At 36.1% G+C, this 19,425-nt stretch overlaps 1 protein-coding gene across 1 annotated transcript in view; it reads right to left on the bottom strand.

Moving 5' to 3' along the window:
• The window catches only part of UNC79 (unc-79 subunit of NALCN channel complex), a 316,047-nt gene that overhangs the window by 227,564 nt on the left and 69,058 nt on the right, over nucleotides 1–19,425 (bottom strand). The window contains 2 exon segments of the mRNA XM_078151418.1: nucleotides 8,861–8,901; nucleotides 9,561–9,649. Coding sequence (XP_078007544.1) covers nucleotides 8,861–8,901; nucleotides 9,561–9,649 — 130 coding nt within the window.

Below are 19,425 nucleotides of genomic sequence, written 5' to 3'. Positions count from 1 at the left end.
ACAGAGAAAATCTGGGTTTATACTCAGAAGAAGATAGTGAAGCTAAAAAAAACAAAAACAAAAACACAACATTCCTGTCTCAAATAAAAATGCCAAATGGTCACAAGCCCAAAAAGAATTCTTGGAAGATTTTAAAAAGGGCTTTAAAAATCAAATGAAAGAGGTTTAGGAAGTTAGGGGAAAAAAATAAGAGCAATCCCAGAAAATTATGAAAATAGTCAACCAATTAAAAAAAGAGATCCAAAAACTTAAAGAATAAAATGATTCCCTAAAAACTAGAATTGGGCAAGGGGAAGTGAATGATTTTATAAAACACCAAGAAATAATAAAACAAAATTTTAAAAATGAAAAAACAGAATGGGAAACATCTCTTAAGAAAACTGTCATCCATTCAGAGTTCCATCTATAAGATCCAACTTCGCTACTTTCCAAATGGCTACACAGACATTTATCTGTCTGAAAAATGATAATGTATACAAGTTATTCCCCAGTTGATAAATGGTCAAAGGATATGAAGAGGCAGTTCTCAGATGAAGAAATTAAAGCCATCTATAGTCATATGAAAAAAATGCTCTAAATCTCTATTGATTAGAGAAATGCAAATCAAAACAACTCAGAGGTACCACATCACACTTATCAGATTGGCCAACATGACAAAACAGAAAAATGGTAAATGTTGGAGAAGATGTGGGAAAACTGGAACACTAATGCATTGTTGGTGGAGTTGGGAAATGATCCAACCATTTTGGAGAGCAATTTGGAACTATGCCCAAAGAGCTATAAAAAACATGCATACCTTTTGACTCAACAATGGCACTTCTAAGGCTGTATCCCAGAAAGATCATACAAATGGGGAAAGGACCTACATGTACATAAAAATTTATAGCAGCTCTTTTTGTGGTGGCAAAGAATTGGAAATTGAGGAGATGCTCATCAATTGGGAAATGGCTGAACAAGTTATGGTATATGATTATGATGGAATACCATTGTGCTATAAGAAACGATGAACAGGCTGACTTCAGAAAAACCTGGAAAGACTTGTATGGTCTGATGCTGAGTAAAGTGAGCAGAACCAAGAGAACATTGTACACAATAACAGCCACATTGTACAATGACTAATATTGATAAACTTAACCCTTCCCAGCAATACAAGGATCTAAGACATCTCCAGACGCCTCGTGATGGAAAATGCTATCCACATCCAAAGAAATAACTATGGAAGTTGAATTGCTATTTTTTTTCTCTTCTGTTGAGTTTTGTTTCCTCTTTCTGATGGTTCCTCCTATTGGCTTTAATTTTTACTTACAACATCACTAATGTGAATAGGAATGTAAATATATAGCTTATATCAGATTGTACGCCATCTTGGGGAGGGTGATGGGGAGGTAGGGGGAGAAAAATTTTAAACTCAAAAGCATATGGAAGTGATTGTTGATAAATCAAAATGAATTAATTTTAAAAAAAAAGAAAAAAGAGTCTAGATGCAATATCACAAGAAATTATAAGGAAAATTGCCCTGAAGTACTAGAATGGGAAGGTAAAAATGAAATTTAAAAAATCCATCAATCACCACCTGAAAGAGATCTCAAAATGAAAACTTACAGGAATATTATAGCCAAGGTTTGAAGCTCCAAGGTTAAGGAGAAAATAACTAAAAGCAACAAGAAAAAAAGCCTATTTAAATACTATGAAGGTATAGTCAGGATAACACAAGATCTAGTTGCTTCTACATTAAAAAGACTGAAGGGCTTGGAACATTAAATTTTGGAGAGAAAGGAGATGGGCTTGAAATGAAGAATAACTTACCCAACTAAGCTGAGTATAATCCTGCATGAAAACAACTGGACATTTAATTAATTTCAGGTATTTGTGACAAAAAGACCTGAACTCAATGGAAAATATGACATATAAGATCAAGGAGAAACATAAGGTAAGCATTAAAGACCAATTATAAGGGATTCAATATGTTGAACTGTTTACTTCTCATATGGGAAAATGTTATCTGTACTCTTAAGATTAACTATCATTACTTGGGCAATTTGAAAGAGCATACATTGATAAAAAGATTGGGGTTGAGTATGATGGGATGATTCTAAGAAATAAAACTGGGTAGGGAGAGGTGAAATGGAGTAATTATACAAATGAGGTGTGCATGGAAGAGCTGTTACAGTGGAAGCAGGAAGGGGTAGAGGACTGGGAGTGGGGAAACCTAACATCGTAACTGGTTAAAGAGGGAATAACACATACATCTAGAAGGGCATAAAAGTCTTCTAAATTTATAAAGAAATAAGAAGGTGAGGGGATAGGATAAAGAAGGGACTTTTGAGGGGGGAAGAGAAGAAGGGAGAACACTTAGGTGGGTTGATTAGGGTATAGAAGGAAAGGTAGTGGTTAGAAGCAAATTAGATGTGTGAGAAGAGATAGGATAAATAGGGTGAGAAGGATAAATAGTGAGGAAAAATATGGTGGAGGAAATATGCAACTAGTAATTATAACTTTAAATGTGAATGGGATGAACTCACCATAAAATGGAAATGGAAAGCAGAATGGATTAAATATCATAATCCAACAATATGTATCTTACAAGAAATATAATTAAAAATGATTGATACACACAAAGTTAAAATAAAGAGCTGGAGTAGCATTTATTATGCTTCAGACAGTGTAAAAACAAAAACAAAAAAAAATGAGTAGCAATCATGATCCCAAACAAAGTTAAAGTTAAAATATATTTAATTAAAAGAGATAAACATGGAAATTATGTGTCACCAACATTATTCAATATTGTTTTAGAAATGCTGGCAATAGTAATAAGAGAAGAAAAAGAAATTGAAGGAATCAGAATAGGAAATAAGGTAATAAACTATCTCTTTTTGCAGATAGCATGATGATATATTTGGAATTTCCTAAAGATTCAACTAAAAAGTTAGTTAAAACAATTAATAATTTTAGGAAAGTAGTGGGATATGAAATAAACCAACATAAATAATAAGTATTTTTATATATCACCAACAAAACCCTGCAAGAAGAGACAGTGAGAGATGTCTTATTTAAAATAATTGTAGACAGTATAAAATACCTGGGGGTATACCTGCCAAAATACATCCAGAAACTACAGGAACATAATTATAGAAAATTTTTTATACAAATAAAGTCAGGTTTAAATAATTGGAGAAATATTAATTATTCATGGGTAGGCAAAGCCAATATAATGAAAATGATAATTTCATCTAACTAATCTATTTTTTTAATGCCATCCCAAATAAATTACCAAAAAAATTATTTTACTGAGTTAGAAAAAAAAATTCATTTGGAAGAACAAAAGGTCAAGCATTTCAAAGAAACTAATGAAAAAAATGAAAATGAAGGAGGTTTAGGAGCACCAGACCTTAAACTATATTATAAGACAATGATTATCAAATAATTATCAAAACTACCTGGTACTGGCTAAGAAATCGAAAGGTAGATCAGTGGAACAGAGTAGATATACAATGCACATTAGTAAATGATTATAGTAACCTTGTATTTGATAAATGTAAAGATTTAATTTGGGGGGATAAGAATTCATTATTTGTTTAAAATGTTGGGAAAGCTGGAAAGCAGTCTGGCAGAAATTGGGTGTAGACCAATATCTTAAACCATGTACCACGACAAGATAAAAATGAATACACCACCTAGATATAAAGGAGATATCACAAGAAAATTAGAAGAACATTTTACATATTACCTATCAGACTTATGGAGAGAACAATTTATGAATAAACAAGAGATAGAGAACATTGTGAGGTATAAAATAGATAATTTCAATTACATCAAGTTAAAAAGTGGTTGTACAAATAAAACCAATGTAGCCAAGATTAGAAGGAAAACAGAAAATTGGGGAAAATTTCTCAGATAAAGGTCTCATTTCTCAAAAATATAAAGAACTTCGTCAAATTTATAAGAATATACATCATTAACCCAATTGATAAATGGTCAAAGGATATAAACAGACAGTTTTTCAGTGAAGAAATCAAAAGCATATATAGTCATATGGAAAAATGCTCTAAATCATTACTGGTTAGAGAAATGCAAGTTAAAACAACTTTGAGATCTTACACCTTTGATCATCTCCTACACCTATCAGACTGGCTAAAGTGATAGATGTCCCTCAATTGGGGAGTTTAGAAAAACATGACAAGACTTGAATGAAATAACAAAAAGTAAAATAAGCAGTACCAAGAGAATGTCGTACATAGTAACAGAAATATTGTCCTAAGAACAACTTTGAATGACTAATTCATCTTGAGTATCATAGTCAAACCAGCTACAAAGGACATATGAAGGAAGATGTTATCCACCTCCAGAGAAAGAACTGATAAGTAGCAGTTTGTATAGTATGCTATATGTATACATTTGCACATATACATATATGCATACACACATATGTATGTACATAGCATGTGTTTGTGTGTATATATGTGTATATATACATATATTTGTGTTTAATTGTAGCCTTCTCTAGGGCAGGGTGAGGAGGGAGGGAAAAGAAAATAATAAAAAGTGCATAGCAGAGAACAAAAGAAAACTTAGAAGGAAGCACAGAAAAGCAGGGTAGCTCTGAACACAATGTATAGTATTTATTACACAGTTTTTCCAAAAAAAAAAAGTAAACAGTCTAAAATGGAAATTGATGGTTTCATATCGAATTCTCTCTCTGTGTTGTGCTATGTACATAGAAATGTTCTAAAATAAATAAATAAACTTAAATCCTACCTTCTGCAGGAGGCCTTTTCTGCCCCCCACCTTGCGCTAGTGCCTTCCCCTTTAAGATTACCTTCCATCAACACTAATACATTGTTGGCAGAGTTGTGAAATGATCCAACCATTTTGGAGAACAATTTGGAACTATGCCCAAAGGGCTACAAAAATGTGCATACCCTTTGACCCAGCAATAGCTCTTCTAGGACTATATCCCAAAGAGATCAAACAAATGGGAAAAGGACCCACATGTGCAAAAATATTCATAGCAGCTCTTTTCGTGGTGGCAAAGAATTGGGGAATGGCTGAGCAAGTTGTGGTATATGACTGTAATGGAATACTATTGTGCTATAAGAAATGATGAACAGGCTGACTTCAAAAAACCTGGAAAGACTTATACGGTCTGATGATGAGTGAAGTGAGCAGAACCAAGAGGACTTTGTACACAATAATGTTATGCAATGACTAATATTGTTAAACTGAACCCTTCTCAGCATCACGAGGATCTAAGACATCTCCAGAGGCCTCGGGATGGAAAATGCTGTCCACATCCAAAGAAAGAACTACGGAAGTCAAATTGCTATCACTTATTTTTACCTTCTGTTGAGTTTTGTTTCATCTTTCTGATGGTTCCTCCTATTGGTTTTAATTTTTACTTACAACTTCACTAATGTGAAAATATGTTTAATGGGTATGTAAATGTAAAGCCTATATCAAATTGTGAGCCATCTTGGGGAGGGTGGAGGGGAGGAAAAGGGAGACAAATTTTCAACTCAAAAGCATATGGGAAAAAAATAAACAAATAAATAAATAAATAGGAAAAAAAAGATTACCTTCCATCGTCTGTGTGTGTGTGTGTGTGTGTGTGTGTGTATTATATATACATATAACAAGCATTTATTAGGTATTTACCTGTTCACTAAGTACCAAGCATTGTATTGAGTGTTGGGGATACAAAGAAAGATAAAAACCAATGTCTTTGTCCTCAAAGAGTTTATGTCCTAATGGGGAGATAACAAGATAACATGTAAAGAACCGTGTTACACATAACACAAACATATACACATATATGTGTGCATATGCATGTATATGTATGCGTATGTACATGTATATGTGTATATACATATGCACATGCATTATATCTTTTATGTGTACATCATTCTTTATATGTTATCTTGTTATCTTCCCCATCACGATATGAGTTCCTTGAGGACAGCCACACGGCTTTTTGCCCTTCTTTGTATCCCCAACACTAAATACAATGCCTGGTACATAGTAAATACTCAACAATGTTTGGGGCAGCTAGGTGGCACAGTGGATAGAGAACCGGCCCTGAAGTCAGGAGGACCTGAGTTCAAATCCAGCCTCAGACCAAACACTTGACACTTACTAGCTGTGTGACCCTGGGCAAGTCATTTAACTCCAATTGCCTAAAAAAAAATAAAAAACTTAAAAAAAACCCAATGCTTGTTGATTGCCTTACTGACTCCCATTTCAGTGCCTTTGCAGTGGGCTTCCTCCATGCCTAAAATGCACTCCGTCCTTCTGTCTGCCTCAAAAAATCCCTCATTTTCTTTAAGATACCTATATGAAACCTCTTCTGGTTCCTCACTTGCTTTCCTTCCTTCCCTTCCTTATTTTCCTTCCTTAACTACCTTGTACTTAACTACCTTATATTTATTTTGTATGCATTCCATATATACTCATATATGTACATGTTGCCTACAAGCTCCTTGAAGGCAAGGGCTGTTCCAGCTTTCGTCTTGGTAACTCCAGATTCTATCACAATTCCAGGCATAGTTTCAAGCTGCTAAATGAATGCTTACTGATTGATTATCAAAATAACTATTAGAAAAACTACATTGGGTTAGGTAGATCCTCTACAGAGGATTTACAGGAAAATAAAAAAACTTTTACAGGATTCACAAGAAAAAACAAGACACACGAGGTTAGAAGGCATGGGTGGTTTTCAGCCTGCCAGTAGAAAAGGATCTGTATTTCATCCATATTCATTCAAATATCAAAGTAAAAGGAAGAACTTTCTAACAAACAGAACTGACTAAAAGTGGGCTGAGCTGCAGGGAAAAATAACAGCAACCTGTCAGAGATAATGTGGAAAGGATTGCCTACTATGGGTAGAGAGTTAGACTCATCAGAAACCTCAAATACATAGGATTTATTACAACCCTCTCTCCCCTACTCAAGTATATTATAAGATCCTTTGTCCCTTACTTCACATAAATGTTATTTGACTAACAAGTCTTTGTAAAGAGAAAGATCCAGATGATGATGATAATAATAATAGTTGACATAAAAAGTATTTGAGGTTTGAAAAATGTTATACATCCAGGCTTAGGAATTTATATTTTATCTTAGAGGCAACGGAGTCTCTGAAGCTTTTGGAGCAAAAGAGTGCAATAGTCAGACTTGTGCCTTAGAAAAATTATTTTGGCAACTTTGTGGATGATGGATTGGAGAAAAAGGAGGTTACAAGCAGGAAGACTCCTTAGGAGTTATTATAATAGGCCAGATAAGAAGTGATAAGAATAGAAATAAGGAGAGAGGTGTGAGAGATGTTATGAAGGCTGAATCAAAACCCCTTGGTAAGATGGACTGTGATTCAGGTAACATACTAGCCCCATTTTACTGATATGGAAACTGAGGCTAAGAGAAGGAAGTCACATGCCAATAAATGGCAAAGCCTGAACTCAAATCCTGGTCTTCTGACTCTAAGCCCAATATACTCTCCACTGTAACATTCTGACTCTCATAATGAGAGTTCCTCAAGCTCATCAAAATTCTGGCCCAGTCAGGGCAAGACACATTTGAGCAGGGTTTTCCCTAGACAAGAACTCAACTCCAGCACTTCCTCTTCCTTTGTGTTAAATTTGCTATCTTTCCTTCTCAGCTGGTCCAAAGAATTGAAAAACCAACTCTCACACAGGTAGACTCACATGAGCAAATTTATGATCTCAGACAAAGAAACTGATTTACTCATTAACCTGGCTTCCCTTGCCAACATTCATATTCTGTAACATATGTATGAAGCAAGAGTGCTAAATGTTTTTTAAATGATGCAGCATAGTTAAAACCTGCTTTCATCTGATATCAGAAAGAATATGGTCAGGAGCACAATGATGTTTACAGTCAAAATTACTATCATAAAGCTAAAGTTTCTATAGCAATTTAAGACCTACAAAGTGTTTTCTTCAAAATCATCCTATCATGTGGGTAGTATAATTATTATCTCCATTTTACCTGCGGGGAAACTGAACCTCAAAGAAGATAATTAGGCTTGTCAATAGCTATGCAGCCAACCAGTAGCACAATAAGGACTTAAACTAAAGTGTTCTGATCCCAACTCCAGGGCTCTTCCCACAATATTAACAGCAAAGATGTCAAACTCAAATAGAAACAGGGCCACTAAACTATATATAAAGACCCCATGGGCCACATACTGACTTAGGCACCACAAAATAATATTAGGTATATTTTATTGTATTTTTATTTATTTTGTTAAACATTTCTCCATTACATTTTAATCTGGTTCTGGCACACTGAGGAGTGTTGTAAACCACATGGGCCTGTGACGCATGTTTGACACCTCTGCTCTACAGAATTACCAGGTTTCTCTCAGATGCCACCTAGTCCAACTCTTGCCTGAATAAGAATCTTCTATATGACAAACCTCCAGGGCAAGTTGTCATGTCACCTTTTCCTAAAGACCTTTAGGAGACAGGACTCAGGATCTCCCAAGGAAGCTCATTATACATAGTTAAAGGACTAATCAGACTAATGCTTAGGATGTTTGTCCCTACCTCAAGCCTAAATTGATCTCTGTATTTTCTACTCATTGTTCCTGCTTCTGCTTTTTGGAATCAAATAGAACTATCCCATTTCTAATCCCTTTTCTGAGAGGTGGCCCCTTAAGTACTTGAAGAAAATTATCATATCCCTCCAGGCAACACATCCCTAGTATCTTCATGCCGTTTGTCAAAAATTTGAGGCCATTGGTATCTTAATTAAATAATTTAAACAAATAAATAATGAAGATATACACAATGAAAAATGGCATTATTCATAATTGCTCATTATCTATCCTAGATGGAGTGAATCCTACCTTGTGGGAGGAGAACATCAATCAGCCATTCGCTATGTTCCCTATAGAGAAAAAAACACCATATTTCATGTTTTAAATACACCGCAACATTGCCCTCCAAATGAATGCTTCGGAATACCCCCTGTTGCTAAAATCCTCTTTATAGAAACGGAGCATAATTAAGAGACCTATCATAATATCATAACAAACTTTTAAAATGTCTGTTTCTTTGAAGTTAAATACAAAATTATAGATATTTCATCATGTTCAGTTATTTTTAAATGATGCTTTCCAGATGCTAATTAGGCCAGAGAAAATATAGTATGTCTGTGCTAAGCCAATTGTGACTGCTGCAAAACTAATAAGCAGAAACACCTATCTGAAATACAAGTTAAATTTGGAAGTCATAGGTTTTGATTCCATTTACTTAAACCTGTGACTTGGTGACAAGGGACTGCTTCAAATCCAAGGCTGAATTCATTAAACGTAATTGTTTTCCCCTGCTGCTTCCAGTGTCCCTTTGCAATTGCTCAGTGTAGAGAGTTTCTAATGGAAGATTGGGAACGTGTTCAATGGCACACAACAAAACCTTTAAAGTTAATAATTAGACAAGTTTTAGAGAAATTTGGCTCATGGTATATAATGCTAACACTGGAAGGACTGTGTTTCTGAACTCACTGTGACTCTTCATTTTATTTGTGACACTGATGACTTTACCTACCCTGCAATCCGCTGGCTACATTCTTCACAAAGGTATAATGGTGGTGGTTTATCTCCTAAAGCCACTGACAGAGAGGGGTCTATACACATCTGAAACAAAAGAGAGAAGGCCAAGTGAACATTTCTCTTCATACATAGCAGCTTCCTTGTTGCTAAAACATTTAGCTTTAGCAAAACTAATAATTCCTTACATTGATACCTTCCATACATTCCTCAATTTTAAATATTGCCAAAACCTTTTGAAATAAGGATAAAATAAGGATGATTTCCATTTTAGATATGAGGAACTTGAGACCTGGAGAAATGAAATGACTTTCCAAGAGCAATGATTGGCAGAGCAAATAGTTAAACCCACTTCTTGCTCTAAGTAGTGCTCTTTCTGCTGTACAGGAATCACTTCTCTCCAAGGAGGACCAATGTTTCCGTAAAAATCTAAAGAGCTGCTAGAGAAAATCTAGAACTGTTCTTCCAGCTAATTGTTATATGGTGGAGGCTTAAACTAGCAATTGTATCTCTTCATTTTTGCTGTTACTTTTTAGTCTAAACAGCCAGTCCTGGATTTTGCCCAGCTCCTGAAAATATTTTTAAAGGGTATTATGTTACAATTTGTAGTTCAGTTATGTCCAACTCTTCAAGACCCCTTTTGGGATTTTCTTGGCAAACATACTGGAGTGGTTTGCCATTTCCTTCTCCAGCTGACTAAGGCAGATAGAGGTTAAGTGACTTGTGTAGGATCACACAGCTAGTGAATATCTGAGGCCAGATTTTAATTCAGGTCTTGACTGCAGGCCCAGAGCTCTCTACCCACTGAGACACCTAGCTGCCACAATACATTACAATAGAGCTTCCCATCTGAATACAGTTCACTAGGGTTGAAAATCACTCTCTAAAGTAATAAAGAGATAATAATGTCTCTTCAGGAGAAGGAAAACGATTAGTCATTCATACAGAGAAAAGAGAGTGCATATTACAAATTTTTTTTTGGAAAAACAATTATGGTTTGGAAAAGTGCTACAATATAAGAAAGTTATACCTAAAGCAATTGGTTTTTCTCTGTTTCTCTAAATTAGGATACATTTTTCTTTTCTAAGATGCTGGTATGGGATATTTGCTTTTTTAAGTTTTCATTCAGAAATTTGATCATCCTAACTACTATTGAGGGAGTTTTACTGTGTAGCAAAACTACATCCATCAATGATTTCATTGACCATAAGGTTTTCCCCCACTAAGAACTCAGAATCATAGATTGTGAGAGCTGCAAGGGACCTTAAGGACCATCTTGTCCAACCTACTCATTTTACAGAGAAAGAAATTGAGACCCAGAAAGAAGAGATTTGCCCAAGGTCACACAGCAAGGAAGCAGCAGGTCCAGGATTGAAATCACATCTATTAACTGTTTTCACTATAACACTCTGCCTCTGCTCTGATTTGCTATCCCTATTATATAATTGTCTTCTGAACTTAGCTAGTCAACTCTCTAGGTATTTTCAAACATCTGGATATCTAGCATTACATGGATGAAACATCCAGAAGACCAATTGAATTTGCCTTTTTTTCTGGCTTTTTGGTGAGGCAGTTGGGGTTAAGTGACTTGCCCAGGGTCACACAGCTAGTAAGTGTCAAGTGTCTGAGGCCGTTTTTGAACTCAGGTCTCCCTGACTCCAAGGCTGGAGCTCTATCCACTGAGTCACCTAGCTGCCCCAAATAAGAGTGAACAAATTAAGAAAAAGTCTATGTCTAATTTTCCAAGGTCATTTTCAATTCTTCTTGGTCTTCAAAATATTCACAATCCCTGCTGTGCAGTTAATGTGCTTGGTACAAAATCTTCTGAGATTTCCTTCTACCCAGAAGCATTAAAAACATACTAAAGCTCTGTTCTTTAATTGCATTTACTAATTTTGAGAGGGAAAAGGCTACCAGATCATAGTATCCCAATCAGCCTTTCCTTTAAAATCTGAAGTCTGAAAGAGTGTCAAAGATATGGAAAAATAGTGAAAATGGCTAATTTCAAATAAATGGCATTAGCAAAACCAGAAATAAACTATATGCTCATCAGTTGGAGCATGGCTGAACAAATTATTGTATATGAATATAAGGAATATTATTGCCTCAAGAGGAATGATGAATGAATAATTCAAAGAAATATGTAAAGACTTATATGAACTGATACAAAGTGAGAAGAGATAGAAAAACAATACGCATAATGACTACAACAATGTAAACAAAAAGAACATTAAAATGAAGTTGTGGGTGCTCTGTAATTACAATGACCAATCTTGGCCCTAAGACAAAATAAGGAAATGTACTTCCCTCCTTTCCTTAGAGAGCTGCAAGACTACCAGGGCCAAAAATTGCTGCCAGACATTGTTACTATCTTGGTTGTTTTGCTTAACTGGGGCTCTTTGTTACAAGGGAAGGTTTACACTTCTGCTTATCTTCAATTTTTCCCTAAGTACAGCCTCCTTCCTAGCTACCTACAAATACATCCAATTCTCCCCTAACCTTAAAAAAAAAAAACTCTAGCTGTATCCTACCATGTCCACCAGCTAACATCCTATGTCTCTCCTCCATCTTAGCTAAATTCCTTCAGAAAGCTGTCTGCACTACATGCCTCCACTTCCTCTCTCTCATTCTCTTCTAAAACACCTATGCAATTTGACTTCTGACCTCATCATTCAACTGAAACTGCTCTTTCCAGTCACCCATTATCTCTTAACTATCAAAGCAGTGGCCTTTTTTCAGTCCTCATCTTCTTGACCAAGAGATTTAAATATGAAAATAAGCAGCTTTTGGAATTATTGACCACCTTCTCCTCCTGGATACCTTCTCCTCTCTAGGCTTTTGTAATTCTGCTCTCTTAGGATTTTTCTCCTACCTGTCTGTTCCTTCGCTGTTTCTTTTGCTGGAACTTCACTAGGTCATGGCCACTAACTGTGGGTATCCTCCATGCCTCTGACCTTAGCCCTCTTCTCTATACTTCTCTATGACATCTCATGTGGTGATTTCATCAGTTCCTATGGATTCAGTTATCATCTCTATGTAGATAATTCCCAGATTGTTTTGTCTAGCTCTTATCTCTCTCCTCTGATCTGATCCCACATCATTAACTGCCTTTTGGATATTTCAGTCTAGATGATGTAAGTATCCTGTAGGCATTTCAAACTCAACATGTCCAATACAGAACATATTGTCTTTTCCCTCAAACCTTTCCCTCCTACAAACTTCTTTATTACTATTGAAGGTACCACCATCCTTCTGATCACCAAGATTCTCAACCTCAGTGTCATTCTTCACTCCTCTCACTAACTCACCCCACATATCCAGTTTGTTGCCCAATCTTGTCATTTCTATCTTCAATATCTCTTACATATGTCTCCTCTCCACTCATATATTCATCACGTCATTTTGGCCCTGATCACCTCTAGCCTGAACTATTTCAGTAGCCTTCTAATTGGTCTCCCAGTCTCAAATCTCCCCTCCATGCATTCTATTCAGCCCTCCTGGCCCACTGGCTGTTCTTCCTACATGACATTTCATCTCCTATCTCCTTGACTTCATATTAGTTATTCTCCATACTTGGAACATTCGTCTTCTCAGCCTCCAACTCTTAAAAATCCTTGTTTCCTTTAAGATACAGTTCAAGCCCACCTATTCTAGAAGGACTTTCCTGGTCTTCCCAGACACTTGTACTATCTCCTTTAAAGTTACTTTCCATATTCTTTGTATTTATCTTATATGTTCTGATATATATACAAACACACACACACATATATAAAATCTCCATCATGATATAAGATCCTTGCAGGTAGGGACTGGCTTTTTTTTTTTTAGTATTTTTCTTTGTATCCCCAGTATTTGGAATGATGCCTAGCACATAATAAGTGCTTAATAAATGCTTTTTACTTGATTGATTGGTTGATGAGGAAGAGAAGGAAAAGAGATAATATAAAGAAGTGACAATCATATAAAAAACATATCAACAAAATTCTTTAAGTTATTTTAAATCTGGTTAGAATTTTATAAATTAAATCCCAGAAAATGGCCTAAAGCCTTGTGAATGTTACTGATGAAGACTCCCTAAAATGTAATGAACCAAGGCAAAGATAAACGATTATGGAGATATATTATCACCCACATAATCATGATGCAAACCATTAAACCTGAATCCAAGATCTGTGAGTTTAGCAGAGTTTGAAAATTGTGCCTCCCTTGGTTACTGTGCATTGGAAGCTAAGTTTCCAAGACTTAGCACAGTGCCTGGCATATAATAGATGCTTACTAAATGCTAATTTATCAACTAGCTGACTTTGAGCTTCACCATAATATATGAAAATTGAGGGACTGTCTTTTGCCTCTTTTTGCATACACAGAACTTAGCACAGTGCCTAAAATATAGAAGGTACTTAATAAATGTTTATTGACATACCAAAATAAATCCTTACGTGTCATCAAGAGCATAATTTTCTAGAATTGACGTGTACATTTTGTAAAAAGTCACATATAAGAAAGGCCTTTCATTTCTTTTTTCCCACCACAATATATAACAACCTAAGCGACTGTCTCCTATTGCCTGTCCACCAGTATGTGAACTTCCAGAGAATATTTGCATCTAATTTTCCAAAGACATGACCACGTGTCACCTAAAATTTTTTAAGTTAAAAGTTTTTGTATATAATCTAATTTAAAACAATTTGTATGGTAATGAAAAGTTGTGGGTAAACTGAATTTTGTCTATGCAACTACCTATTGTGAAAAATGATTCGCAGAGCTTCCTCCCCCACCTCAGCCAGCCTCCTTCTGAAAAGTTCTTCAGAAAGACATTACTGATAATAAGATTGCATTGAATCTTCTTATCCTGGTCAAACCCAACCCAAGCTTGAATTGATTTTATCCTGCTCAGCCTTGGGTGTAGACAGATTCTTCTGCCTCAATAGAGCAAGGCTGGGAGTAGTCTGGAATGATGATGGGTTGATATCAGAAATCAAGCTAGTTCTGAACTGGCCCAGTTTTAGATTGAACTCCCATGCAATGCATGTCAAGCCTGCTCGAGAGAAATTAAACCATGGACACATGCACCCTAATTTCATTTATCTCTTTCTTAGAACAGACTAATTTATTAGGGCTCAATGCTACTTAAAGACACAGAAATTATAATGTAGAAAAGAACTTAGTACATGGGATGTTAAAATAAAGAACATTAAGCTAGATCAAATTTTAGGACACAGAAAGCCATGGATGAAAAAATCTTAGAGATCATCTATCCTCTCTTTCACAGCCAAACTCCCAGAAAAAGTCATCTTTACTCATTTGCTCCACATCTTTCCCTCTTACTTCTCTTTTTTTTCCCCTTTTTGGTGAGGCAGTCACGGTTAAGTGACTTGCCCCAGGTCACATAGCTAGTAAGTGTCAGATGTCTGAGGCTGGATTTGAACTCAGATCCTCCTGACTTCAAGGCCAGAACTCTATCCACTGTGCCCCCTAGCTGCCCCTCCCCTCTTACTTCTCCAGTCTTTGCATTCTGTCCTCCAACCTCATCATTCAAATGAAAATGCTCTCTCCAGTAACACCAAGCATCTAGTAATCGTCCAATCCAATGGCCCTTTCTCAGTCTTCAACCTTCTTGACCTCTCAACAGCATCTGATATTCCTGATCACCTTCTCCTCTGGGATACTCTGAGTTTTCATGACACTGCTTCCTCCTAGTGAGAGCAATAGAATAAAACTAAGAAAATGAGAAATCATGTAAACATTTGAAGGAAAAATTATGGTTTTAAAAGGACTGTCAATTGCATAGGGGAAATTTGTGGAGTTGTGAGGGTTTGTTTTTTTTTTAAGGGAAAGGCAAATCATTGAGGGTCAGAAGGCTCTCATTTAAACCACTGAACTACAACTAATATAGTGAGCGAACAAGAGGAGAAGAGCCAGAGAAGAGAGCAGCAGCAAAGGAAGAGGAGAAGTGAAGACAGCAAAAGGGCTGAAAAACTGTTACTAGGAATTGGAGTTAGAGAGATTGGAGCTGAGTGATTTCTGATTAGTTGGAGAGAATTGTTGTCATTGGCCAAGAGTTTCCATGACAGCTATTGCCCTTTAGTGCACCCTAGAGTTTTTCAACAACCCAAAAGGTGGCTACAATTGGACATCACCAGATAGTCAATACCAAAATCAGATTAATTATATACTTTGCAGCAAAGATGCAGAAGCTCTATATAATCAGTTAAAACAAGATCTAGAGCTGACTGTGGCTCAGATCATGAGCTTCTTATTGCAAAATTCAGACTTAAATTGAAGAAAGTAGGGAAAACCATCAGACTGTATAGGTATGATCTAAACAATATCACTTACGAACATGAAGTAGAAGTAATGAATAGATTCAAGGGATTAGATCTGGTGGATAGAATGCCTGAAGAACTATGGACACATGTTTACTGTATTATACAACAGGTAGCAAACAAAAAACATTTCGAAGAAAAAGAAGAACAACAAAGCAAAATGACTGTCTAATGAGGTTTTACAAATCATTGAAAAAAGAGGGAAAGCAAAAGGTAAAGGAGAAAGGAAATATAAACCCAAAGGGTTTTTTAAATGACCAATACAAAGAAATAGAAGAAAATAATAGGAGAAAGATAAGAGATCTCTTCAAGAAAATTAGAGACATCAAGGGAATGTTTCACGCAAAAATGACCATAATAAAAGACAAAAATGGTAGGGACTTGCAGAAGTAGAAGAGATTAAGAAGAGGTGGCAAGAATATACAAAAAAAACTATGCAAGAAAGAATTTAACATCATATGGTGTGGTTACTGATCTAGAACCAGGCATCTTAGAGAATGGGCCTTAAGAGGCATTGCTAACAACAAGGTTAGTGGAGGTGATGGAATTCCAGCTAAGCTATTTAAAATCCTAAAAGATGATGCTGTTAAAGTGCTGCACTCAATATGCCAGCAAATTTGGAAAACTCAACAGTGGTCACTGGATTGGAAAAGATCAGTTTATATATCAATCCTAAAGAAAGGCAATGCCAAAGAATATTTAAATTACTGAACAATTACACTTTCATATGCCAGCAAGGTTATGCTTAAGATTCTGCAAGCTAGGCTTCAACAATATGTGAACCAAGAATTACCAGAAAAACACACTGTTTTTCAAAGAGGAAGAGGAACTAGAAACCAAATTGCCAACATTCACTGCATTATGGAGAAAGCAAGGGAGTTCCAGAAAAATGTCTAGTTTTGTTTCGTTGACTACTAAAGCCTTTGACTGTGTGGATCCCAACAAAATGTGGCAAGTCTTCAAAGAGATGAGAATATCAGATTATCTGACTTGTCTTCTGAGGAACCTGTATGCAGGTCAAAAAACAACCATTACAACTGAACATGGAACAACTGATTATTTTAAGATTAGAAAAGGAGTACAACAAGGCCAGGCTGGATGAGTCAAAAGCCAGAGAAATATCAACAATCTCAGATATGCGAATGATATCACTCTAATGGCAGAAATGAAGAAGAATTAAGAAGCCTCTTGATGAGGATGAAAGAAAAGAGTATAAAAACTGGCTTGAAATTTAACATAAAAAACTAAGATCCTAGCAATTGGTCCCATTACTTTCTCGCAATTAGAGGGAGAAGAAATGGAAGCAGTGTCAGATTTTATATTCTTGGACTCAAAGATCACTGCAGATGGTAACTGCAGCCATGAAATTTAATGACACTTGCTCCTTGGAAGGAGAGCTATGGCAAATCTGGACAGCAGACTAAAAAGCAGAGGCCTCACCTTGCCAACAAATGTCCATATAATCAAAGATGGGGTTTTTTGTAGCAATATATGTCTACAAGAGTAGGATTATAAGGAAAGCTCAGCACTGCAGAATCAATACTTTTGAATTGTGGAACTGGAGAAGACTTTTAAGAGTCCCTTGGACAGGAAGGAGGTCAAATCAGCCAATATTTAAATAAATTAATTCAGACTACTCATTGGAAGGTTACATACTGAAGCTGAAGCTTAAATACTTTGGCCACATAATGAGAAGACAGGACTCATTGGAAAAGACCCTAATGTTGGGGAAAATTGAAGGAGGACGGCAGAAGATGAAAGGGATAGAGTGTCATGGAAGCAGTGAATATGTGCTTGGACAGACTTCAGGACATAGCGGAGGATAGAAGGGCCTGGCGTGCTATGGTCCACAGCATCACAAAGAGGCAGACACCACTGAATAATTGAACAACAGATTTGGAAAAGATGCTTTTCATACGGGCTTGTTGCTGCCACCTCTGGTTTGAGAAGGAAATACAGAGAGAGCTTTTAGTCCTGGTGAGAGAACTTGTCTTGCTGAGAGCGCTATTCTGATTGGACAGAACAGCATCTAGATGAATAAATAATTGGCCAGGCTAGTCTGTATAGCCCAAAGATAGTTTCATAAGTGCTGCAGTTGTCTGGCTTAAAGAAAAATCCTATTTATATTGAAAGCTAACACTTTCTAAACAGCCAATAACAGTGACAGTTAATCGAAAAACATTATAAAGGCTGTGTTCAAATTATGCTCTTGATGACACTTGTTTATTTTGAATAGTCAAACATTTATTAACCACCTATTATGTGCCAGGCACTGTGCTAAGCTCCATGTATACAAAAAGAGGCAAAAGACAGTCCCTCAATTTGCATGTATTATAGTGAAGCTCAAAGACAACTAGTCAGTCAAAAAGGATTTCCCCAGCTTAAGAATGATGAGGTTTAGCAGCTAAGCTATTAGTAGAGAAGCAGTTTCATTTGGTACAGATGTTCCTGGATGGGACAATAGTATTGAATTCTCAAGTGTAGAGTTAATTGTCCAAAGCACAAAGTTTCCTTCTTCACATGTTTCTATGGCAAGTTGTCACTAGGAGTTAATGGATATATAAACTGATAGATTTTTTTAAAGTTCTCATAGATGGATCTCATTTCAAACAACTCATGCGTTCCTCAGAAGTTGTGTAGAAGTTGAACTTTTGCCAATGAGTTCTATTTTCTCATTTACTTACATTTTAGGAATGTTCACCATAGCTATTGAGTGCTCTGGTGGCAAAGTGTAATCCAGGTTTACATGTGTGTTGTATTATTTAAGTTCTTGATGTAATATAGTAATATCTATAATATTATTATTATTATGTTTAATATCTAAAAGTATTATTATTGTGAGTAGCTGGTTCTGTAAATAGAAAAAATATTGCAAGGGGAAAAAAGAACTAGAGTGATGATTACAGGAAGTATATTTTCCCTCAAAAGGGGTTACCCCTGAGACCCTGAGACAGTTTGAATATAACCTTGTAATGACGGTATGCCTCCAAAAGCTTAGATGTGCTACTGTATAAGCAGGCTGAAGGAACAAGGCAACCCCAAAGAGAAGTGGAGTGTCTCGTCTACCTAGGTGAAAGGAGTGAGGGCCCAAGTCCTCCTACAAGTATAGGTGATGGCTATACCCATGTGGGACTCCATTTTTACCACTGTTACGGTGTAGAGAATAGACCTCTTTGTTAAAGTCATTTCTCCTTCTTTACTTCTGTCTCTGAGAATTCCCAGCTTCCCTCAAAGCTCAGCTCAAGTACTACCTCTTGAAACCTTTCCTGATCCCCCACCTGTTATCTCACCATCACTCCCCCTGAAAAAATTACCTTGTTTTTACTCTGTATTTCATATTTTATGAAATATATTTTATATTTACCTATATCTTTACATATTGTTTTCCCCAATAGAATATATGCTTTTTGAGGACAGGATCTGTTTCATTTTAGTCTTTGTGTCTGCAGCATCTGCCCCAATGCCTGGCAAACAGTAGGTACTTAATAAATGTATATTAATTGATTGATCTATATCAACCCTCTCATTTGATAGCTG

This window comes from Phascolarctos cinereus, unplaced genomic scaffold, assembly GCF_003287225.1.
Source record: "Phascolarctos cinereus isolate Bilbo 61053 unplaced genomic scaffold, phaCin_HiC Scaffold_3;HRSCAF=262, whole genome shotgun sequence".
In the NCBI taxonomy this organism is placed as follows: Eukaryota; Metazoa; Chordata; class Mammalia; order Diprotodontia; family Phascolarctidae; genus Phascolarctos; species Phascolarctos cinereus.
The sequence above is the reverse complement of the archived record's forward strand: the minus strand, read 5'-3'. Positions and strand labels throughout refer to the sequence as shown.